This window comes from Podarcis erhardii, assembly GCF_964252035.2.
Source record: "Podarcis erhardii genome assembly, chromosome: 4".
Lineage (NCBI taxonomy): Eukaryota > Metazoa > Chordata > Lepidosauria > Squamata > Lacertidae > Podarcis > Podarcis erhardii.
The window spans coordinates 4420961-4445951 of NC_138508.1; the positions used below are offsets into that span (position 1 = coordinate 4420961).

At 49.5% G+C, this 24991-nt stretch overlaps 1 protein-coding gene across 2 annotated transcripts in view; it reads left to right on the plus strand.

Annotated features, from left to right (window-relative positions):
- Positions 1-24991, plus strand: part of RHOG (ras homolog family member G) — a 33321-nt gene continuing 8330 nt past the window's right edge. The window contains exon 1 of one of the 2 annotated variants that reach the window (XM_081860803.1): positions 1-217. In XM_081860803.1, coding sequence (XP_081716929.1) covers positions 164-217 — 54 coding nt within the window. In that variant the 5' untranslated portion in view covers positions 1-163. Of the gene's footprint in view, positions 218-8185; positions 8291-24991 lie in introns of those variants that run through there. The other variant, XM_081860804.1, reaches the window with a different exon arrangement.

The window sequence follows — 24991 nt, forward strand, 5'->3', positions numbered from 1 at the left end:
AGGAAATTCCGGACGAACAACTTTTCGTCCCTGCGCTCTGTGCATATCTCCCCTCTAGAGGGCAGCAGGATCCTTCCAGACCTCCTGCCAGGTTTTTTCATCTTCTCTCCTGGCAAATTTCAGCCCTGGGTCCACAGAAGGGGAGAATGGGACCACAGCAGCCATGGGGTCCTCCTGGCCACCCGTCCATCTTGACTGCAGACCCAAGGCATCAAGGGTGAGCCGGTCGATTTAACCCAGCCCCCGTGGTAGTACGTTTCTGAGCACAATTCAAAGTGTTGGTGCTGACCTTGAAAGCCCTAAACGGCCTCGGTCCAGTATACCTGAAGGAGCATCTCCACCCCCATCGTTCTGCCCGGACGCTGAGGTCCAGCTCCGAGGGCCTTCTGGCGGTTCCCTCATTGCAAGAAGTGAGGTTACAGGGGACCAGGCAGAGGGCCTTCTCAGTGGTGGCACCCACCCTGTGGAACGCCCTCCCACCAGATGTCAAAGAGAACAAGAACTACCAGAGATTTAGACGTCATCTGAAGGCAGCCCTGTTTAGGGAAGCTTTTAATGCTTAATAGACTATTGTATTTCAATATTCTGTTGGAAGCTGCCCAGAGTGGCTGGGGAAACCCAGCCAGATGGGCGGGGTATAAATAAATTATTATTATTATTATAAATTATTATTATAGTATATGTCCTGGGGTAAAATCCTAAAAAAAGCACAACAACTTACCAACTTGGGTCAGCCCTCATGCATGTTCATTTCATCAAATCTGGCCCTCTTTGAAAAAGGTTTGGGCACCCTGCTATTGGATTGGCGGCAGCAGATAGATACTGAATCACAGAAGTGCAGAGTTGGGGGGACCCCGAGGGTCATCCAGTCTACCCCCTGCAATGTAGGAATCTTTCGCCCAACGTGGAACTCGAACCCCATGACCGTGAGATGAAGAGTCTCATCTTCTACTGACTGAGCCATCCCACAGACACCATGTTATATGCCGAGGATAATAATTGATTCTCTTGTAAATTACGCTGTTTAAAATGTGCATTTTAAATCTGACTTCCTTTTGTAACGTTTTCTTTCGAAATGTTTGGGGTTTTTTTGTTAACTTTGTTGCGTTATAGACAGTAACCTGAAATGCAGACATTTAGTATATTTTTCTGTTATCGGCAGCCTGATTAACAATAGCCTTGATATTGGAAACAATCTATAGAAATCCCCATTGAAATATGATTAGATAATATTTGGAATGTGGCTCTCTTGGAATGCCTTACTGGCCACAGAAGGGAAATGAAAGGCATTTCAAGGAGAGACGCTTTTGGTCTTATCTTTTCCTTTCCAAATAAGATGGAAGATATTTTTATTCCACCCCCCAACACAACAATCTCTGTGGATAACACATAAATAAAGGTATTGTTTCTATACTATGTACGGCATATGAAACTTAATAAGAATGTACCACTGGACAAGTTACTGTAGTTATGCTGTTCTTGTATTTAAATGAAAAACAGTTTAAAAATACCAGTACTGGTTTAAAAAAAATCTTTGCTGCTTTAAATGTGAGTTCTGTAGTTGGCCTCCTTCGCAATGTTTTGCTTTGAAATCTTTGAGATAATATTTTAGTTTCCTGTTATGTTGCCTGGAATGTATACTTTAAATTTGACTTTTCTTCAATAATACCTTATTCTGGGTTGTTTTATCTGCTGCATTAATGTGTTGTAAACTGCTTTGAGATTTTTTCCCTTCAAAATATAAAGCAGTATAGAAATGAATACAGTGGTACTTTGGTTCCCAAGCTTAATCTGTTCCGGAAGTCCGTTCCAAAACCAAAGCGTTCCAAAACCAAGGCGTGCTTTCCCATAGAAAATAATGCAAAATGGATTAATTCGTTCCAGACTTTTAAAAACAACCCGTAAAACAGCAATTTAACGAGACCATTGATCCACAAAATGAAAGCGATAAACAATGTACAGCAGTCACACAACCAATCAATCAGTAGCTGAACTGGGTTCCATGCAGTCACAAAAACAAAACAAAAAAGAGCCGCAAAAATGCAAAATAAATAGCAAAAACAGACAGACTTCAGCAAAATACTCAAAACGGAAGTGTGGCACTCAAAACGGAGCACGTTCAGCTTCCGAAAACGTTTGCAAACTGGAACACTTACTTCTGGGTTTGCAGTGTTTGGGTTCCAGGTTGTTTGAGTACCAAGGCATTTGAGAACCAAGGTCCCACTGTACTAGCCCACAGTGATTGTGAGCAGCTCTCCAGGGTTTCAGGGGACACTCAGGGATTGATCCTTGTGCAAGCAGAGCAGTTGCTCTCCCAGTCCTGCCAATACAAAGACTCCTGAGCTCATCAGAGCCTCTTCAATACATACAGTCCCTACCGTATTTTTCGCCCTATAGGACGCACCTTTCCCCCTCCAAAAATGAAGGGGAAATGTGTGTGTGTCCTATGGGGCGAATGCAGGCTTTCGCTGAAGCGTGGAGAGCGAGAGGGGTCGGTGCGCACCCCTCCCTAGGCTGTGGATAGCAGCCTGCTTGCCCGGAGCGTGGGGCGCGCCGAAACAGAGCGCCCCGCGCTTCGGGCAGATATCCGCAGCCTAGGGAGCCCTGTGGGCGTTCCTATGGGGCGAAAAATACGGCATTTTGTAATTATGGGCTCTCACAGTGACTCTTTTCTATTAGGATTCTATCACATGCCCTCAAATTCAAGTTGTCCAATTACAGATGGAGGCCTGGAAGCAATCTGCAATTAGCAGTGATTCCTGCATTAAAGGCTGGGGCTGGACTGGATGACCCCTGGGTTCCCTTCCAACTCTACACTTCTACAATTCTGTGAGAGGATGATTGTTCTTTCTTTATCCCTTTCTTATTTTAATATATTTTTATTAAGCTTTACATAACAAATTTAAATTCAAACAGACTGTTCACCTCCTCATTTAGGATTCTCTGAATCTTTTGACTTCCTTTCGCCCTTCCATGGTTAACCATTGTCAATCTCCCCCCCCACACACACATCTGCTCATCTTATTTTCTCTAATTTGTGAAAAGAAGAATGAATTTTCCATAGTTTTTCGCACATTACAAGCATGACTCAAATCTTGCCAAAGTTTTTAGTTGTTTACAGTGTTCTCTTAAGTACATTATAAATGTTTCCCATTCCTTCTTAAAATCCTTCTCTTCCTGGTTTCTGATTTTCCCAGTCAAGTTTTGCCATTTCGTCATAGTCCATCATCTTTATCAGCCATTCCTTTCTTTTTTTAAAAAAACCATTTTTTATTAGATTTTCCACAGTGATAACACAAACCACAAAGCAAAATGATACCCAAAAACAGAAAAAGAAAAAGAAAAAAGAAGAGGGGGGAAAAGGGGGAACAATAAACAGATAAACAATAACAACAAACTTAATTCTTCCCAAATCCAACCTTTTAAACATCTTGGTTGACTTCCTCAAATCCCTCCCTTCTGAGTTTCCTTGTAATTAAAAGTAACAGCTTTCTAATATCATTATTAAACTAAAACAATTTCCAATTATAGTCCATCTTACTCATTTTTCTTAACATTCTAAATCCCATTTATTTAATTATAACTTAATTTAATCCTAGGCCTATTTGTTTCTTTCAAGTAATTTCTAATTTTTTATATTACAATATTTATTCAGCCATTCCTCTCTGGTTGGAACTTTGCCAGTACCGTGGTACCTCTGGTTGCGAACGGGATCCGTTCCGGAGGTCCGTTCGCAACCTGAAAAGAACGCAACCTGCATCTGCGCGGGTCGTGAGTCACTGCTTGTGCGCATGCGCATGATGTCATTTTGTGTGTCTGCGCATGCGCGAGTGGCAAAACCCGGAAGTGACCCTTTCTGCTACTTCCGTGTCGCTGTGGGATGCAACCTGAAAACGCACAACCTGAAGCAAACGTAACATGAGGTCTGACTGTAGTATCTGCGCTGCTGTCGCCGCATACATAAATAGTCAAGGATGATTCTTCATGCACCTTGAAGCATAAAGGGCACGATGCAAGAAGTCTCATGCACAGGCTTCATTTCATGTGAGCCCTGGAAGAGCTCTCCTGTGCCCGGAGGAAACGGAGAAGGTGAATCTTCGATTTGAAGGTTGTTTTGGAACAAGACCTTGCCTGAACCCACAGTGACCGCAAATCTCTCTTGCAAATGACTTACGGAGGGATTTACGAGGCAGGTTTCAGTAAGTGATGTTTGCCTTTGATGTAGCGCTCTGCGTGGGCAGAAATTTGCCAGAGCTTTGCAAAACACCTCCTACATAAAGCCTCATCAAACTTCACATACGTTTGGGCTGGTTTTTTGGTTTTTTGTTTAAATCAAAACCTTCCGCTAAGGGAGCTGGGCATGTTTAGCCTGGAGAAGAGGAGGTTAAGGGGTGATATGATAGCCATGTTCAAATATATAAAAGGATGTCACATAGAGGAGGGAGAAAGGTTGTTTTCTGCTGCTCCAGAGAAGCGGACACGGAGCAATGGATCCAAACTACAAGAAAGAAGATTCCACCTAAACATTAGGAAGAACTTCCTGACAGTAAGAGCTGTTTGACAGTGGAATTTGCTGCCAAGGAGTGTGGTGGAGTCTCCTTCTTTGGAGGTCTTTAAGCAGAGGCTTGACAACCATATGTCAGGAGTGCTCCGATGGTGTTTCCTGCTTGGCAGGGGGTTGGACTCCATGGCCCTTGTGGTCTCTTCCAACTCTATGATTCTATGATTCTATTCTATGATTCTATGATTCCTGCATTGCTCTGTGGCAAGGGGCGCCAGGTCTGTCTCACACTTGTCTGATTTCCGAGACTTTACAAATAGAGAATAGTGGAATTTTTCTCCCCCTTCCAATTCTTTGCGATCAATATTCTGGCCGCTGCTGTTGCGTAAAGGACCAAAACCCCACCTCAATACCATCGCTATTAGAATGGTAAAGCAAGCTCTGTGAGTTTGTGGAAAAGGCAAAATTGACGGCAATCATTAGAGGCCATTCAAATCAGAGAATAATTAAAGAGCAAGATGGAGTGAAGGAATACATGAAAAAATATGGTTCCAGAACTGGAATATTAATAGATAATGTGTAAAATGTGCAGGGGTAAGCAAGGAAATAATAAAAGAATCAATTGAATAATTATTAAACAACACAACAAGATGGAAGAAGTAAAAATAAAATAAAATACTGAGATCACACATGTGTGAAGGGGAGTGGGGGGGTATAGGGGCATTTATAAAAATTTCTAATATAATATTTCTAATTGCATTGCATTTATATATAGCAAAGGGAAGTCTATAGCAATTTGGTATATTTTAATCTAGTCAACTATGTAATAGGCTTATGTTACAAAACGAATATGGATTTTGAATTTGATGTTTGTAATTCTTTTTCGGTTCTGGAATGAAGTTAAAAAAAAGAAAAGGGGGGGAAACAAATAGAGAATTGTGGAATTGGAAGAGGTCTTGGGAGGTCGTAAGAACATAAAAACATAGGAGGAGCCTGCAGGATAAGTTAGCCAATGGCCCATCCAGTCCAGCGTCCTGTTCCCCCAGTGGCCAGCCAGATGTCTGTTATGGGGAACCTGCAAGCAGGATCCATCTGTGGCTCATAGACATCATAGGGCCACGGGTGGCACTGGGCGGTTCAAATCCCCGTGACGGGGTGAGCTCCCGTTGCTCTGTCCCAGCTCCTGCCAACCTAGCAGTTCAAAAGCACGCCAGCGCAAGTAGATAAACAGGTACCGCTGCAGCGGGAAGGTAAACGGCATTTCCATGTGCTCTGGTTTCCCTCATGGTGTTCCATTGCACCAGAAGCAGTTTAGTCCTGCTGGCCACATGACCCGGAAATGTCTGTGGACAAACGCCAGCTCCCTTGGCCTGAAAGCGAGATGAGCGCCACAAACATTGTACTGTTGAGAGTGTATTAACTTATGGTCTCTGTGTGTGGTTCATTGAAAAAAAAATCTGGTAACCTTAGACTAGCCTCGATGGCTCTCCCCTGTCTGCAATGTCAGAAATGCTTCCAAATGCCAGTTTTTGGAAACCACGGGAGGGGAGAGTTGCTCCTGTGCTCGGATCCTGCTCATTGGCATCTGGTCAGCTTCTGTGAGAACAGGATGCTGCGTGAGATGAGACACTGGCCTGATCCAGCCAGCTCTTCCTATGCTCTCATCTTCCCCTCTTCCAGCCATCAAACTGCCCAGGGCCTTGGCTACAACTTTTGTAGCAGAGATTTCCATAACGTACAGTATGAAGGATGCTGGAGCCAAGAAGATGTGCCAAGAGCTAATGGATCTGTGATCTCCGACTGGGCTCTGCCAAGGATGTTTTAGCTCTGACATCCGGTATGGAGCAGTGGGTCGGACTACAGTGGTACCTCGGGTTAAGAACTTAATTCGTTCCAGAGATCCGTTCTTAACCTGAAACTGTTCTTAACCTGAAGCACCACTTTAGCTAATGGGGCCTGCCGCCACTGTGCAATTTCTGTTCTCATCCTGAAACAAAGTTCTTGGGTACTATTTCTGGGTTAGCAGAGCCTGTAACCTGAAGCATATGTAACCCGAGGTACCACTGTACATGGATTTAAAAGAGGATTGGACAAATTCATGCAGGAGAGGGCTATTGATTGCTACTTGCCGTAGATTACGTATGGGAACTGATTTGTAAATCCGGGGACCTTAGGCTGGTAGCCACCCGTAACTTTCTTGCTAATGAATTTGTACAGCCGTCTTTTAAGGCTGTCCAAATTGGCACTGCTGGAAGCCAGGAAACTGAGCGAAGGGCGAAAGGTGGGCCAGTTGGTATGAGCCCAGCTGGCTTAATGGAACCTCCGCATCCAGCGGAAGTCCTGCTCCGAATTCCAATCAGGGGCAAGGTCCTCTGTCCCCTGCTGGAAGGGGGAGTGAGATGGGGTTTTGTCTCAACAGATGGGATTGTTTTCAAAAGGAGATGGCAACCAAGCTATTGGAAGTGCTTTCTGATAGTAAGAGCGATTCAGCAGTGGAATGGACGCGGGCTCTCCTTCACTGGATTATATATATATATATATATATATATATATATATATGTATATATACACTTATACACACACACACTTTTATTAGTTTTTTAACATATTAATTCCAACATTCATGCAACATAACTTCTCATCGTACGCAACATTTTTGGACTTCTGTCAACACCTCTGACGATTTTCCATTCTTTATCACTTTTTTTGCATTTCTTAATTTCATATTGCCTTTAATTATCCTTAACTAATAATTCTCCTCATTATCTTTTTTTGCAATATTTCAAATAATTCGCCTTACAAAACTTCTTGCAAACCTACTAGCGTAATTTGTTCATCACAATTGCTCTTCAAACAGTCCGTAAATTTACTCCAGTCTTCTGAGAATCTCTGGTCCCGCAGGTTTCGAATCCTTCCTGTTCGTTTAGTTTATCTAATTCTGCATAGTCCATCAGTTTCATCCTCCAATCTTCTTTCGTTGGTACTGTAGTTCTTCCTCACTGGACGTTTTTCAGCAGAGGTGGGACGGCCATCGCCCATGTATGATCTACAGTGGTACCTCGGGTTACAGACGCTTCAGGTTACAGACTCCGCTAATCCAGAAATAGTACCTTGGATTAGGAACTTTGCTTCAGGATGAGAACAGAAATCGTGCTCCCGCGGTGCGTCGGCAGCAGGAGGCCCCATTAGCTAAAGTGGTGCTTCAGGTTAAGAAGAGATCTCCAGAACGAATTAAGTACTTAACCCGAGTTACCACTGTACTTGAGATTTCTGCATTGCAGGGGGTTGGAATAGATGACCTTTGGAGGTCCCGCCCAGCTCTAAAATTCTATGGTTTTTCAGCTGCGATCCTTTGCCTTGCAGGGGGTCGGACAGAATGACCCCTGGGGTGGGGGTCCCTTCCAACGCCACGACCCTGTGGGGAAGGCAAGCTCCTCGGGGCAGGGACCAGCTTGCTTGCTTCCTTGCCGGCCACCCGCAGGGGTGGTCCGGGTCCAGGATCCGGGGCGGGCGAGGCCGAGGCGGTCCCGATCCCTGTCCAGCCGCTGCCTTGGCTGCTGCTTGCGCCCGCCCCGGGAGAGGCAGGTCCGCCCGGGCGCCGTCGAGGGGTGGGGCGCGCCGCCGCCGCCCGGCTTGCCGAGCCCCTTCCCCGGCGGCGGCGGCGAGCGAGCCTCTGCTCCTTCCCCTTCCTCCGGCCGCGCTCACTTCCTCCGAGGAGGCGACGAGAAGCAGCAGCAGCAGCAGCAGCGACGGCGGCGCCGCCCGGCCGGCCGAGCGCCATGCGCCCAGGTGGGTCTCCGGCTCCCCGACGGGGCGAACCCCGCGCGCAACGCTCCCTTTGCGCAAGGCGCGCCCGCGATCAGGCGCCTTCCTCCGCCAGGGCAGGGCGCCCCGGGGCATGGGCAGAGGGCGCGCTGCTTCGGGGCGCGCCGCGATGGGCTGGGTCGCCCTCCTTCCCGATCCCGGGGCGCCGGGAGGAGGGCACCCCCGCCTGCTCCTCCAGCCGCCCTCTGGGGCTCCGGAACCGGGTTCATGGGGGCTGACTCGCGAGTAGATCCCGGGGAGGGTTGATAACGGGGTGGCTGAGCTCGTGCCCAAGTTTCCCAACTCGGCTCCCAACTGCGTCTTTTCGGCCCGTTCACACGACCCACTTTGCCTGCGCGTGGGCACGGGCGCACACGCGTGTTTTGGGAACAGCTGGGCAGGTAAATGCATCTGGGACATCAAGTCGCGGCTTCTAAGGCAGGGGGAGTTCCTGAAACACGCGATTTCCCCCATTTTTTTTGCTTGTTGAGATGGTACAGTCCTGAGGCGGGGGTCGGTCTGTGTCACGTGTCTTCCCCGGCATTTTTTGAATGGGTTCTGGCGGAGCCGAATGGAGGAGAAGCTTCAGCGACGTATCTAGGGGTCGTTGGCAGGAGGGAGAGGATTGCTCCCTCGAGCTGTGTAATGTCTGCACTGACTGGCAGCAGCTGGCCAGGGGTTCAGGCTGCTGTGCAGGGCAGTTGACTGACTTTTTATTTATTGCATTTATTTATGCATTTATATCTTTTCTCCAAAAAGCTCAAGGTGGCTTTACAGGGCTCCCCCCTCCTTTGCATTTAATCCCCGCAACAACCCTGCGAGGTGGGACGGGGTGAGGGTCAGCGAGTGGCTGGCCCAAGATGGCAGCGAGTGAGCTCGAGTGGGGGATTCGAACTCCGGTCTCTCCCAGGCCCTGGTCTGATGCTCTAAGTCAGGGTTTTCCCAACCTTGGCTCTCCGGTTGTTTTTTGGACTACAACTCCCATCATCCTTAGCTGGCAGGGCTGGTGGTCAGGGATGATGGGAATTGTAGTCCCAAATCAGCTGGCGACCCCAAGGGGTCTTCTGCATGCAGGGCAGATGTTCCACCATGTAGCCGTGGTCCTTTGCCCAGAGATTTGGGCTGGATGTGAGACTGAACAGGAGTCCCAAAGGGGCAGAGGAATGGACACCTTGAGACTCGCTCGATTCGGCCGGATCTGTTGTGGTGGCCTCGATCCGAGCTGCTGCGTGATCCTCTCACGCCCAGAACCTCCCGGAGCCTCCCAAAGGGGCCATTTCCTCAGTTTCTCCAGCCGCCCTCCGACTTCAGACGGAGATGTTCTCAGTGGGAGGGACTTTCCAGCCGGTTGACGTGTGAGCGGCTTGGAAACCCCGGCTGGGAAGGACCTCCTTGAGTCACAGAGTTCGCGATCTGCTGGTGGCAGCAGTAGGAAGCCTTGACTCACGGTGTGAAAAGGGTCCCCCAGAGGTTATCCGGCCCAACCCCGTTCCAGTGCTACAAAATGCAGTGCTTCCTTTGGGGCAGCTTTGCTGGGGAAATGAAACCCCAAAACCCATATGTCTGCCCTCGGTTGCTTCTGGTTCCCGGTTCTTTGTCCTGTTCCGGAGAGGTAGAGCGCCACTGAGCCTGGAGGCTCCATTTAGCTATCATGTGCGGCGATAGCTCTTTCCTCCTCCATGAAATCTGTCTGCTCCCGCCTGCTTTTTTTTTAAAAAAAGCAAATTTAAGTCACTTCGTTTACACCAGCCTTTGCTGTCCTAGCACCCTCCAGACGGCCTGGGTTGGACTTTGATGATTGACATCTGCCCCTGCCAGTTGGGGCTGGTGGGGGGACGGAGGGCGCCAGGTTGGCGGAGGCTGCCCAGGCCCCTGGGATGCTGATTCAGCCGTGAGCCTCTGCCGTTTCCCCCACCACTTTCAATGAGGAACTGGGCGCAATCGACAACGATCCAAAGTTCCCTTTCTGTACTTCCCCCCGGTTGAGACACCGCTGTGGAAAGTGTGCCTCAGCCCCAGCCTCTCCTCCTGCCCTGGGGAGACAGTTCTGAGCTGTTTTATCCACTCGGAGAAAATCATATAAGTGTCGGAAGGGCCCTCTGAGGGTCATCTAGTCCCACCCCCTGCAATCTCGGGCATCCCTGCCAGGTGGCCCCCATCCTCTGCTGCCTTGTGCCATCATTACGGCTTGTTTTCAGCCAGATAAGAATCTGACCCATTGCTTCTTTCAGAGACTTGCATAGTCTAGAAAGACTTTCAGAGACTTTTATGTTTATTGGGTTCTGTGTTTTCAAGAGAATCCATCAAGAGTGCACAAGAGATTTCTAAGATTTCTGTTTGTTTGGTTTTGCAGAGAGTGCATATTTCATATATTTCATACCGTTCAGTGTTCTGTATAGATTATATAAAGAGTTTGTATCGACATTGTATTGTTGTACTTGGTCGTGTTGCCTTGGATATTATTGATAATTGTTTGCAACACAGGGGTTTAATTGTTTGGTTACTTACTTCCTTGCACAATCTGACAATGCCCTGAGAAGACCCCCCTTCTCATATCCCCCGAGATCTTAAGACCCCTTCCTTGGGTTGCCCATGGTTACTTCGCTGGCACCCTGTAAAAATAAACTTTCAGCCCCGGTTATAAATGGGCTGTGGACTCCTTCGAGCCAACTCATTTGACAGCCACTCTGTTGTTGTTTTTTGAGGCCTGCATAACGTTTTACACTTCCCAGTTCTGGTTTCCACTACACCCCCAATTCCGCATGGGGCAAGCCTGCTTCGGTTTTGCACATCTCACTATTGCGGGGCAGTTCGCCGGCGACAATGCAGCTCAGCTCAGGCACAGGCTGCCTTAGGAGACCCGAGCCGAGATAACTTGGCATGTGGAGAGTTTCTCTGCGTGTCGACCAGGTTTTTGCATCACTCTTGCAGGGCGGGACCCTGGGTCCCTGCCTTTCTCAGCCCTGCCTGCCTGCCTACCTCACAGGGCTGTTGTGGGGATTAAATGAGGACTAGGACCAGGGAGTGGGACGCGGGTGGTGCTGTGGGTTGAACCACAGGACCTAGGACTTGCCAATCAGAAGGTCGGCGGTTCGAATCCCTGCAATGGGGTGAGCTCCCGTTGCTCGGTCCCTACTCCTGCCAACCTAGCAGTTTGAAAGCACGTCAAAGTGCTAGTAGATAAATAGGTACCACTCTGGCGGGAAGGTAAACGGTGTTTCCGTGCGCTGCTCTGGTTCGCCAGAAGCGGCTTAGTCATGCTGGCCACATGACCCGGAAGCTGTACGCCGGCTCCCTTGGCCAGTAAAGCGAGATGAGCGCCGCAACCCCAGAGTCAGCCACGACTGGACGTAATGGTCAGGGGTCCCTTTACCTTTAGGATCAGGGAGAAAAAGGTGGAATATAAATATCTAGTAACAAACAGACAGACAGACAGACAGATATATAAATAAGAAGATAAAATAGATAAATGTTTCTCGGCAACAGGTGCTCAGAAGCATTGCTGTCCCAACCTGGCCAGACGCCATCAATAGTCCTCTACTCTTGCATGAATTTGCCTAATCCTTTTCTAAAGCCATCCAAGTTGGTGGCCATCGCTGCCCCTTGTGGCAGGGAGTTCCAGAGGTTAACCGTGTGCTGTGTGAATAAGTTGTTTTTCTTTTCTCAGCCCTGATTTCTCTTTCCCGGGAGCTCAAACAGAGGCGCCCCCAGTACAAAAGTGCGCCCCCCAAAAACAACCTCCTCTTTCCACCACGATGCGAGGGTCCTTTGGGTTGTCCTGGCTGCTTTTATGGGAACCAGATGTGCTGCGATCCGACGACTCTCCTGCCTGGAGGAGCTGTGTGTTTGTTTGGTTGTTAAGGAAGTCGGCCGCTCTTGGGCCCGGCTGATGCCACAGAGGGCAGGAGGGATTCACTCCTTCCCTGACCATGTGGCTCACTGAATAATAGTAGTAGTAATAATAATAATAATAATAATAATAATAATTTATTATTTGTACCCCGCCCATCTGGCTGGGTCTCCCCAGCCACTCTGGGCAGCTTCCAACAAAGATTAAAAATACATTAAAATGTCGCACATTAAAAACTGCCTTCAGATGTCTTCTAAATTGCATCTGGAACAGCTCTCCGCAGCTTCGTTTGCCGGCCACCTCCAAACGGCAGGTTCTCTCGCTGCTGCCCCCCGGAAGGGCCTAATTTTCTAAGGCTGCAATCCTCACGCTCCTCACCCAGTAGGAAGCCCCCTGCCTTGTCAATTTTGGATCGGCACAGTGAGGATTCTGCAGCCAGCTAGTTTTGCCCAAAGGGATACGGGAAAATGAGAATAAAGGCAAGCCGCGAAACGTTTCGTATTAAGCGTTGCATATTGAAGGGAGGTGTGGGATGCGAGTGGCCAGGAACCCCTCCTTTGCAAAAATGTCTGGGTAGCAAGAAGAATCAGATTTCTGTTAGGGGTTTATTTGGTACTGAGCTGCTGAGTGAAGCTCCGCTTGCCAGCTGGAAGAGGGAGAATCACAGAATTGTGCAGTTGGAAGGGACACCAGGGGTCAAATAGTCCAGCTTCCTATAGACACACCAGCTTCTGGGCCTTGGCCACGCTTCATTGCAGCAGGTTGGACTAGATGACCGGGTGGGGTCCCAACTCTACAATTCGATGATTCTGTGAAATAAGCAAAGCCCAGGCAGGTGGGGCGGTCCCAGTGCTTCATGGCCGTGAGAGGCTTGGGGCTCACGTACACTTCCGATCGCCTCGCACCTAGAAAACACAGGTCCAAGTGATTTTTCACTCGTCCCTTTGAGCACTAAATCTTAGGCTGGGGGAAAGGGCTTCATTTGGGAACATCTTTGCAGTGTGTGTGGGGAAGGGAGCAAAACCTCTCGCCGCCCTAGAACCCTGGGCCACTGGGTCCTTAAGATCTTCCGACATTCAGCAGACAAGTTCCAGGGTTGGGACAGAGGGAGAAAAGCCCCGTGAGAAACCTGAGCGCAAGAATGTAAGAATATAAGGCCTCCTGGATCAGGCCAGGGACCCATCTGCTCCAGCATCCTGTTTTGACAGGGGCCAACCAGAGGCCTCTTCTGGGAAACCTGCAAGCAGGATTCGAACACAAGCCCTCTGCACCCGAGTCTGTGAAGAATCTCCCTAGGAGATTCTCCTAGGCCCTCAAAACTCATCCCCTCTCCCTTAGACCCCCAAGTTGAATAGGCAAGCTTTTTGGGGTGGAGGGCGCCATCCCAGAATACTCTGTGTGCATTGCGCTCAAAGCCTTGGGCGCCAGCAGTTAGTGGCATTGCCAGGTGCCACGTTCATTCAGGAGCTGAGCAGCCCAGCAGACTCGGGGACAACGGAACGTTTGCAGTCCAGTTTTGCGTGAGGGCAGGAGAGGCGGGCAGTTTGGCTGGGATTTCCGGAGTGCCCAGGTGCTCGCAGCTTCGCGAGGAGGACCTTCCCGGAGACGGGGAAGCGAAGGGCTGAGGCTTGAGGCTGACGAAAGAGCCCCGGGGAGGGGAAACAGGAACCTGCAAGGTGGAGGAAGGGCAGGCCTTCTGCTCGGAGCGGATTTCGCAGCGCCATAAGCCACAGGGCGGCTTCCTTCTGCTGCGGAGGCCTCTGTCAGGGTCCTTGTTTGGGAAAGATCTCGTGGGAGCAGGGCTCAAACCCTGACAGGGCCCAATCCCTAGAACATTGAACAGGAAGCCCAGGCGCTCTGGGTGGATGAGGACAGAGGAAAGAAAGTCCTTCTTCATCTGGAACAGGCTTAAACTACGGAACTCCCTCCCACAAGATGGCTGCCAATTTGGGAGGCTTTAAAAGGGGATTGGATAAATGAATGGAGGAAAAGACCATTGGTGACTTAGCCAGAATGGCTGTCCTCTGCCTCCACAGTTAGAGGAAACGTCTGAAACCCAGTTGATGGAAACAGCAAGAGGGTGTTATTCTCGCGCTCTGATCCTGCATTTGGGCTTCCCACTGGGTATCTGGTTGGCCACTGGAAACGAGGGTGCTGGACTGGCCTGATCCCACAGTGGTCCTATTCCAATGTTCTTTTTTCCCCTTTCAAATAATTTTTTATTATTTTCCTTATCCATACTTTTACAATGCAACACAGTAAATCACATAAATACTTCAGCTCTGCCGCAACTTCCCTCCATCCCTTCCGCGAGTATCCCTTGTTTTCTTATATTGCGTATTCTATTTATTTAACCTTAAATCTGCCATACGTTGTAAGAGCTGTTTCAGTCCTGCCGGTGTTTTTAAAGTTTTACAATTGTCTTTTATATATACCATAAATTTACTCCAACTTTCTCGAAACCTCGAATCGTCCTGGTCCCGAATTCTTCCCGTCAGTTTGGCTCGCTCTGCATAACTCATCGTTTTCATCTGCCACTGCAATGGTGGGAACTTCTTGCAATTTCCAGTTTTGGGCAAGCATATTACTTGCTGCAGCTGTGGCATGCATAAAGAGTCTTTGATCCGCTTTCTTAATTTCCTTCCCCGTCGAACCCAACAAAAAGGCTTCTGGTTTCTTGGGGAAATGTGTACAGTGGTGCCCCGCAAGACGAATGCCTCGCAAGACAGAAAACTCGCTAGACGAAAGAGTTTTCCGTTTTGGAGGTGCTTCGCAAAACGAATTTCCTATGGGCTTGCTTCGCAAGACGAAAATGTCTTGCGAGTTCCTGCAGTTTTTTTTCCTCCCCCCCCTTTTTCTAAGCCGCTAAGCCGCTTATCCGATAAGCTGCTAAAAGCCGCTAAAAGCCACTAAACCGCTACTAGCGCTAATCCGCTAAGCCGTCAATGGCCTTGCTTCGCAAGACGAAGAAACCGCTAGAAGAAGAGACTCGCGGAACGGATTCTTTTCGTCTTGCGAGGCACCACTGTATTTAAATATGTTCTTAAGTTAAATTAACTCCCAAAAGTTCTTAACTTTATCACAAGTCTACCACATATGGTAAAAGTCTCTATTCCGATGTTCTTTTGACCAATGGCTTCCTCGAGTCTTCTCCCATCATCTCTGACTAGGCCGGCGATAGCTAATTGTTTGCAAATGCTCTTGGCGGGGGATTGGGGCCGCAGCTGGAGCTTGGTTCAAAGCAGGGAGGGAGTCTGCCTCCTCCACAGCGCAGATGCTCTGCCTTACTGTCCTAGCCAGGTCTCATCGAAAGCAAGCCCCGTAGAGATCCACGGCACCCGCTCCCAGGAACTGCCAGCGGGATTGCAGTTGCAATCGCCACTTACTGTATTTTTTGCTCTATAAGACGCACCAGACCACAAGACGCACCTAGTTTTTGGCAGAGGAAAACAAGAAAAAAAATGTTCTGAATCCCAGAAGCCGGAACAGCAAGAGGGATCGCTGCGCAGCAAATGCAGCGATCCCTCTTGCTGTTCTGGCTTCTGGGATAGCTGCGCAGCTTGCATTCGCTCCATAAGACGCACACACATTTCCCCTTACTTTTTAGGAGGGAAAAAGTAAGTCTTATAGAGCAGAAAATACGGTAGCTTGCTTTTAGTGTCCTTGTTGCCAGCGCAGCACCCATGGGTGCCCACAAAGGGCTTCTTTGGCTCTTGCAGTACCCCCACCCCCTTGAAAAAAAAGTACGTAGCTTAACTGTAGGCCAGAGGGAGATTGCATCTTCCAGAAAGGAAGGGGAACAAACCCTCTTTCCAAGCCTATTTGCTGACGGGAGCGAGTGCGCATGGCTGACCTGTGCGCAGAGTTGTGGGTGCATTTCCAAGTATTAAGTCCCCAAACCTCCCCCCCCCCCAAAGTTGGGCAACCCTTGCTCTAGTGTTTAGGTCAAACAGTTAACGTCGTTCTGGAAACCGCGTGTGGTGTAGGAGGCAATGTGGCATAGTGGTTAGAGTGCCGGGAGCCCAGGGTTCGAATCCCCACTCGGCCCTTGAAGTTCACGGGGCGACCTTTGGGGGCCAGTCGCTGTCACTCAGCCCAACCTACCTCATAGGGTTGTTAGTGAGAACTGTGTGCACCATCTTGAGCTCCTTGGAGGAAAAGTGTTCTGTCATAAAAAAAGTAAAGAAATGTGAAAATGCCCATTGAAGGGGAGACCTGACTTGAACGAACGATTGCTTGGGAATTCAAAGGGTTGTTGAATTGAATTAAACCCGCCTCCTGTGCCCCTAACAGGGATGCGGGTGGCGCTGTGGGTTAAACCACAGAGCCTAGGGCTTGCTGGTCGGAAGGTTGGCAGTTCGAATCCCCGCGATGGAGTGAGCTCCCATTGCTCGGTCCCTGCTCCTGCCAACCTAGCAGTTCAAAAGGACATCAAAGTGCAAGTAGATAAATAGGTGGGAAGGTAAACGGCGTTTCCGTGCGCTGGTCTGGTTCTCCAGAAGTGGCTTAGTCCTGCTGGCCACATGACCCGGAAGCTGTACACCGGCTCCCTCGGCCAGTAAAGCGAGATGAGCGCCGCAACCCCAGAGTCGGTCACAACTGGACCTGATGGTCAGGGGTCCCTTTCCCTTTGCCCCTAGCGCTCTTGCCTTCACCTCTTCCTAGGGGTCTCTGCCCTTGGTTGTGCCATGAGTGTCTTGCGGTGCATTTGAGCGCCCTCTCAGTCTTCTGAACTGCCGTCTGTAAAATGGGTAGATGCTCTCCCTGTGCCTAGTAGCTCCCTGAGCCGCCGTGACCTGTTCCTTGGCCTTCTCTGCGCATCATGCGCTCTGCGTGTGTTTGAGCCCTCTCTCAGGGATTAAATGCTTCTGCTTCAGACTTGACCTGGTTCTCAGTTCTTGGTTTCTTGAATTGCAGTGTGTGTGTGTGTGTGTGTGTGTGTGTGTTTGTGTGTGGGCTCCTCCTTGGTGGGAATCGCTTGCTTCGTTCCGCTTGTGAGCTGGCTGGGCAGTAGAAGCCGTGGGTTGTAGGATGATCTCGGCCGATCCGAAGAGCGCGTCTGGTTGCCTGGAAGCCGGAACCAAAGCCCAGGCAGTCACTGGTTTGTTCGGCTTCATATTATAGCGTATATTTCCTGGGCTCTGCCTCCTGAGCTGCTGAGCCTCTGTGAACTTACTGACACATCTCTGGCAGAGCCCAATTCCAAGTCACAGAATCATAGAATTGTAACAACAACAACAACAACAACCGGGCCGCAGGGCAGCTAACACCAAATATAAAAAAAAATTGGATGAAATACAGCTTAAAAAACAAGATTAAAATACAACATTAAAACATTAAAATGCAGCCTCATTTCAGTGGAAACTCAAAAACTTTCTAGGGAATGAAAACATCAAATCTTCACCAAGGCCAACTATCCAGACTGGTCCTACATGGGCCAGAAAAAAGCCAGGGAAGTCCCCAAGTAGGAGTTCCGTCACAGAAGGAGAAAGGAAAAAAGAAATGGGGAGGGAATCAAGTTGATTCCAAGCCAAAGGCCAGGCGGAACAACTCTGTCCTACAGGCCCTGTGGAAAGAAATCAGATCCTGAGTTGGAGTGGGAAGGGACCCTGAGGGTCATCTAGCCCAACCCGCTTCAATCTAGGAATCAATCAATCTAGGTCCATTGGTTTTCTCCCTTAAAGGCGGGACAATCATCAGAACCTAAGGAAAGCCTACTGGATCAGGCCAGTCATCCGTCACAGCCAGCATCCTCTTCTCCCAGTGGCCAACCAGACACCGGTGAGAAACCCACAAGTGGGACCCGAGTGCGAGAGCAGCTCTCGCCTCCTGCAGTTTCCAGCAACTGGCGTTCAGAAGCAGAGCAGAGTAGCTGCCCACAGCCCTCTCCTCCTCCCTGAATCTGTCTAATCCTCTTTCAAAGCTGTCTGAGCTGGTGGCAGGGAGTTCCACAGGTTAACTATGCCCAGAAGTCCTTTCTTTTCTCCATCCTTCAGCTTCATCCCAGGCCTACAACCTTTTGAAGAGGTGCTTGCTGACGCCAGCTCTCCCCCAGTGTGTGGGGCAACGGGCAGAACCCCCCTTTGCTGGCAAACCCCAGCCCTGCAGAGGGAGGTTCGCCGGCTGGTCGGAGGGTGGGAAGCTGGTGATGCCTTGATTCCTTCCCTCTCCGGTGAGTCATGGATGAGGCCCTTTTCCTTCCTGGATGGGAGGCCGGGTGCCCGGGAGACGAGGCTCCTGCCCAGCCCGCAATCTCCTTTGCTGACCCGTTGCCCGGTCAGTAACGAGGGAGTCGCCCACAGACCCCACAGCTTGCTTTCTCTAAGGCCCTAAGGAAGTCAGAGCATTCCACCAGGTCGGAGCCATCACTGAGAAGGCCCTGGCCCTGGTGGGCCTTCTCAGTGATGGCTCCGACCTGGTGGAATGCTCTGTCCCAGGAGACCAGGGCCCTGCAGGATTTAACCTCCTTCCATGCCTGCAAGACAGAGCTATTCCGCCTGGCCTTTAATTTGAATTCAGCCTGATCTTTTATTTCCCTTCTCTTCCCTCCCCCTCCCCTTTTATGAAGATTACCAGCTCTGAGACCCCACAGCTAATTCTCTCCTGGTCTCCTCGCTGGCCCAAGTAGGACCAATTCAGCCAGCTAGCCCTGGGGATTATCTAATGCTTAATTTTTGAATTTTATTGCTCTTCGTGTTTTTACACTGTATTTTATGCTGCTTTTATAATTAAGTGTTTTAAGTTTGTTGTTAGCCGCCCTGAGCCCGGTTTTTGAACTGGGAAGGACAGGGTATAAATAAATAATAATAATAATAATAATAATAATAATAATAATAATAATTTTATTATTACTATTATTATTATTATTATTATTATTATTATTATTATTATTATTATTTCTCCCACTAAAGCCTAGGGTTGGCGGCTCAGGACCTGGTGGAATGCTCTGTCCCAGGAGACCAGGGCCCTGCAGGATTTAACCTCCTTCCGTCGTGCCTGCAAGATAGAGCTATTCCGCCTGGCCTTTAATTTGAATTCAGCCTGATCTTTTATTTCCCTTCACTTCCCTCCCCTCTCCTTTTATGAAGATTACCAGCTCTGAGACCCCACAGCTAATTCTCCCCTGGCCTCCTCACTGGCCCAAGTAGGACCAATTCAGCCAGCTAGCTGAATTATATTATTATTATTTCTCCCACTACAGCCTAGGGTCGGCGGCTTAGGACGGAGGCAGAGCTGCCAGGCCTGGGCTGAGTGAGGTGGGCAAGAACCCCACTAGAGCTCTGCTGTATCCGTCCGAAGGGCCCCCTCCCCACCTGGCCCAGCATCCTGTTTCTCACAGCGGCCGAATACCCCTGGGAACCCCAGAGTCGAGATAGACTGCCACTGGCTCTGGAGGCTCCATAGGCGCATGAGAAGTGCCTAGTGCATCAGGACAGTGGCTTATCTAGGGCAGCATCCTGTTCTCACAGGTGCCAGCTCGATGCCCCCGTGGGAAAATGGCTGGCAGGATCCTGCGGTTTCCTGCAAGGGGTATTCAGAAGGGTAGCTGCCTCCAGCCAGAAAAGCTATTGTGGCAAATGGCCACGATTCGCCCTCTCCTTCCCCTTGAGTTTGTCTAATCCTCTTTCAGACCAATGGATGTTCTGCGCCTGTGGCCCTACTCTCTGTCGCCCTGACGCAAGCCGGCTCTTTTGGGTGTCGGCTTCCTGTTTCCTGTTCCCCGCTTTTGTTGTCGAACTCTCTCGCACCCCCCTTGAGGTGCCTAAGCCGCGTGACATTAAGGCAACAGCGAGGCTGGTACAAAACGAGAATTACCGTATTTTTTGCTCTATAAGACTCACTTTTCCCCTCCTAAAAACTAAGGGGAAATGTGTGTGTGTCTTATGGAGCGAATGCAGGCTGCGCAGCTATCCCAGAAGCCAGAACAGCAAAAGGGATTGCTGCTTTCACTGCGCAGCGATCCCTCTTGCTGTTCTGGCTTCTGAGATTCAGAATATTTTTTTTCTTGTTTTCCTCCTCCAAAAACTAGGTGCGTCTTGTTGTCTGGTGCGTCCTATAGAGCGAAAAATACGGTAATTGCTCTGTGGGGAAGCGGTGAAATCCATCGGTGGTATTCGGAGAAGGCTTTTCCTCCCTGGAAAGGAAAGATAAAAAAAAAAAAGGTTTCTTTCTTTTCTTTAAAAGGCTCCTCCATCTAGTGCTGTGCAGAATTTCTTTTCCTGCGCCAGACGGAGCGGTTTAAAAGACACGACACAAAAGGAAAAGGGGTTGGGAGGGAGGAGGAAAAACAAACTTGGGCACTGATTCTCAGTTGCAGAGTTCTTGTAAGGAAAAGCTGGAATGGAAAGATTTCAAAGGGAGGAGAGTCGCTGGCCGGTCAGCTGAGCTGATGGAGACCCCGCAGTCCCCTCTCGCAAGCAGTTTCTACGAATATTAATCCATTTCATGGTTTTTATTGTTGCTTGAATTTTGTACACGTGTTTGGAGGACTGCATTGCAAAATTTGGAGGAGAGGGAATTTCGAAGGACGGCTGCATTTCAGTTGGCATGTTCATACCTTTCAGGAAGTGCAAATTGGTTGGCTTTGTGTTCAAATCCTGGCTTAGGCAAATTCCACCCCACCCCGCTAAGATCCTTGCCAAGAATTTGCATTGCGCGTTCCTTTTCCTGGCTTCCTCCCTTGGCCTTTTGCCCAACATCTAGATCAACCACCCTTTGTTCGTTGCACGGGTGGGATGCAGAGATATGCAAAGCAGTCCATGCAAGGAAACCGGCTTCCTCTTCCGGAGAAACCGCAAGCTTCTGAGCCCCACAGAGCTCCTCAACAACCAGGAAAGAAAGCCAAAGGGACACCTTTTGAGTCCCTGGGCCAAAAGTCTTTTCTAGGGAGGAGAGAGACTCTCCCCACCGCAGCCTCCACTTTGCCTCCCTTGCTAATTCCGCCTTTAATTCCTCCATCCCCATCTCTCAGGGCGGTTCATAATAATAACAATATAATAATAATTTATTATTTATACCCCCGCCCATCTGGCTGTGTTTCCCCAGCCACTCTGGGCGGCTCCCAATCGAGTGTTAAAAACAATACAGCATTCAATACTTAAAACTTCCCTAAACAGGGCTGCCATCAGATGTCTTTTAAAGATAAGATAGCTGCTTATTTCCTTCACGTCTGAAGGGAGGGTGTTTCACAGGGCAGGCGCCACCACCGAGAAGGCCCTCTGCCTGGTTCCCTGTAACCTCACTTCTCACAATGAGGGAACTGCCAGAAGGCCCTCGGCGCTGGATCTCAGTGTCCGGGCAGAACGATGGGGGTGGAAACGCTCCTTCAGGTAAACAGGACTGTATACAGGTTCAACTCCCATTATACCTGGCATGCAAAAGCAGCTGTTACATGCAAATGGCTGGATTTGCCTAATGCAACATCAGCCGAGAAGCAGAGCCAGGAAGAGATGGAAAGGAATAACTGACCCCACCACTGCAAACAGGCTGTGGCGTGTGATTGACAGAGCGTCGCCTGCCCTTCTTCCAGAGTGGTTCAGGTGGTAGAATAATAGAATCATAGAGTTGGAAGAGACCACAAGGGCCATCGAGTCCAACCCCCTGCCAAGCAGGAAACACCATCAGAGCACTCCTGACATATGGTTGTCAAGCCTCTGCTTAAAGACCTCCAAAGAAGGAGACTCCACCACACTCCTTGGCAGCAAATTCCACTGTCGAACAGCTCTCACTGTCAGGAAGTTCTTCCTAATGTTTAGGTGGAATCTTCTTTCTTGTAGTTTGGATCCATTGCTCTGTGTCCGCTTCTCTGGAGCAGCAGAAAACAACCTTTCTCCCTCCTCCATGTGACATCCCTTTATATATTTGAACATGGCTATCATATCACCCCTTAACCTCCTCTTCTCCAGGCTAAACATGCCCAGCTCCCTTAGCCGTTCCTCATAAGGCATCGTTTCCAGGCCTTTGACCATTTTGGTTGCCCTCCTCTGGACACGTTCCAGTTTGTCAGTGTCCTTCTTGAACTGTGGTGCCCAGACCTGGACACAGTACTCCATGAGAGCATGAGACTTTGCATCTCAGGGTCAGGGGTTTGAGCCGCACGTTGGGCAAAGGATTCCTGGATTGCAGGGGGTTGGACCAGATCATCCTTGGACCCGGGTCCCTTCCAACCCTACAGTTCCGTGATTCATGGGGCACCTGAGTTATCAGATGTGACAAGTGAACCTGGATTTCCCAGCTCACCTGTTGGTCCAGCTGGGACCGCTTCCTCTCTTGCCAGTATCAAAGGTTCGAGCACTAGTGGTGTCCGTCTGAAAATGCCCTCTTTGCATCATGAGCCTAAGAAGAGTCTGCAGGATCAGGCCAACGGCCCATCTACTCTGTCCATGGAGGCACAGGTCAATTCTGTGTCCAGGGCAGCTGTTTACCAGCTCCATCTGGTACGCAGGCTTAGGCCCTATCTGCCCGCAGACTGTCTCGCCAGAGTGGTACATGCTCTAGTTAGCTCTCGCTTGGACTACTGCAATGCGCTCTATGTGGGGCTACCTTTGAAGGTGATCCGGAAACTACAACTAATCCACAATGTGGCAGCTAGACTGGTGACTGGGGGCGGCTGCCAAGACCATATAACACCAGTCTTGAAAGACCTACACCGGCTCCCAGTATGTTTCCGAGCACAATTCAAAGTGTTGGTGCTGACTTTGAAAGCCCTAAATGGCTTCATATACCTGAAGGAGCGTCTCCACCCCCATCATTCTGCCCAGACACTGAGGTCCAGCTCTAAGGGCCTTCTGGAGGTTCACTCAATGTGAGAAGTGAGGTTACAGGGGACCAGGCAGAGGGCCTTCTCGGTAGTGGCACCCGCCCTGTGCAATGCCCTCCCACCAGAGGTCAAAGAGAACAACAACTACCAGACTTTTAGAAGACATCTGAAGGCAGCCCTGTTCAGGGAAGCTTTTAATGTGTGACATTTAATGTGTTTTTAATCCTTGTTGGAAGCCGCCCAGAGTGGCAGACATCCTTAGCCTTAATCTCTTCGGTAAATACATTGAATTTTCTGTTAAGGCGACCCAGGTTGGTCGCCATCACTGCCTCCCCTCCTGTCCTTGGAGAGTGAGCCCCATGGATTCCAGTGTTAGGATACAAGAAGGGAAACTCTTCTGTGCACCATGGGTGATTTTTTTTTGCTTCTCTTCCTCGCCTTTTCTTGAAACTGACCAGTTTTAAAAGTGCTGCAACCTTTCCTCACAGGGGGAATTGCTCCACTCCCTCGATCGTTCTCGCTTGCTCCAACAAAACGTTTCCTCACCAGAATTGCAACTCGAGAAGCTCTTCTGCCCTTGCTTTGCAGCAGCAGGCTGAGCCCAGAGTTCAGCGTTCGAAACTCCCATTGTTCTAGGCGCGTTTTGCAACAAGAAACTGCTTGGGCAGTTTCTGAGCTCTGGGTGCAATACAGCACCTAAGATTTCAGAGCAAAACTGCAGAGCGGAAGGAAAGGAGGACCTTTTTCTGCCTCCCCACTTCCAGCTACTCTCTGAAGACTGGAGAAGAGACCCTCTTAAGAATATTCGGGGGGTAAGCAGGGGAAATGAACACAAATGCAGTTCATTCATTTTCAGCTTTGTATTCTTGCTATAAAAAGCGCACCTAGACATTTCATTGTTGCACCCATAACCTAGGTTGAAGGTTTCATTTAGCTCCGTTACTTCCGGGGGGCCGCGGAGCGCAACCTGAAAATATTCACCACAAAGCATATTTAACCCGAGGTATGACTGTATTTTGGGACACGGGTGGTGCTGAGGGTTAAACTACAGAGCCTAGGACTTGCCGATCAGAAGGTCAGCAGTTCGAATCCCTGCGACGGGGTGAGCTCCCGTTGCTCAGTCCCTGCTCCTGCCAACCTAGCAGTTCAAAAACACGTCAAAGTGCAAGTAGATAAATAGGTACCGCTCCAGCGTGAAGGTAAACGGCGTTTCCGTGCGCTGCTCTGGTTCTCCAGAAGCGGCTCCATCATGCTGGCCACATGACACGGAAGCTGTATGCCGGCTCCCTCGGCCAATAAAGTGAGATGAGTGCCGCAACCCCAGAGTCGGCCACGACTGGACCTAATGGTCAGGGGTCCCTTTACCTTTACCTTATGGCTGTATTTTAAGTTTTTTGTATTAATCCAGCATATTGAATGATTCTGTGTGCATTGCGGCAGCCTTTGGCTATGTGCAATGAAACTCACTGACTGACACAGAAGGAAACCCACTGTGTCTCCAGGTTGGCTGCCCCATCTCTGAGCATCCCGGTTGCAGCTGGCCAAGGTGCGCAGAGACCCTTGCAAAACAGGCAGTGGGTGAGGCCCGGCTCTGGGGTGGGGCTCCCAGAAACTGCTCCCCCCCCCCCGCCTGCCAAGCCCCAGGGTGCTTGCCTTCTGCAATCTCCCTCCAGAGGAGGGGCAGCTGGGGAAATGGGAAGGACCCTGTGAATAGAGACGAGAGGGGTGAAAAATGCAATACCCCACTCCAAAAAAAGTGAGTTCGGTTCTGCCGCTGCAGAGGCCACTTCCCAGAAACGGCAGAGGAACTGGGGCCCTGCTTCCCGTTTCAGAACTTCAGCTTCCGGTGAGCAAACGTCACCTGAACCCTAACTTTTGCAGTTCCCTAACTTTTGGGGGCCAGCCCCTCGGTGCCATAAACTCATCCCCCCCCCCCGAATAGCGGTTTGCATGACGCACCAAAGAAGGTAAGAGTGCAATCGTATTCAAAACAGCCACAATGAATCCCACACGTATTCAAAATACAATTTAATCTACCATATTTTTCGCTCTATAAGATGCACCAGACCACAAGACG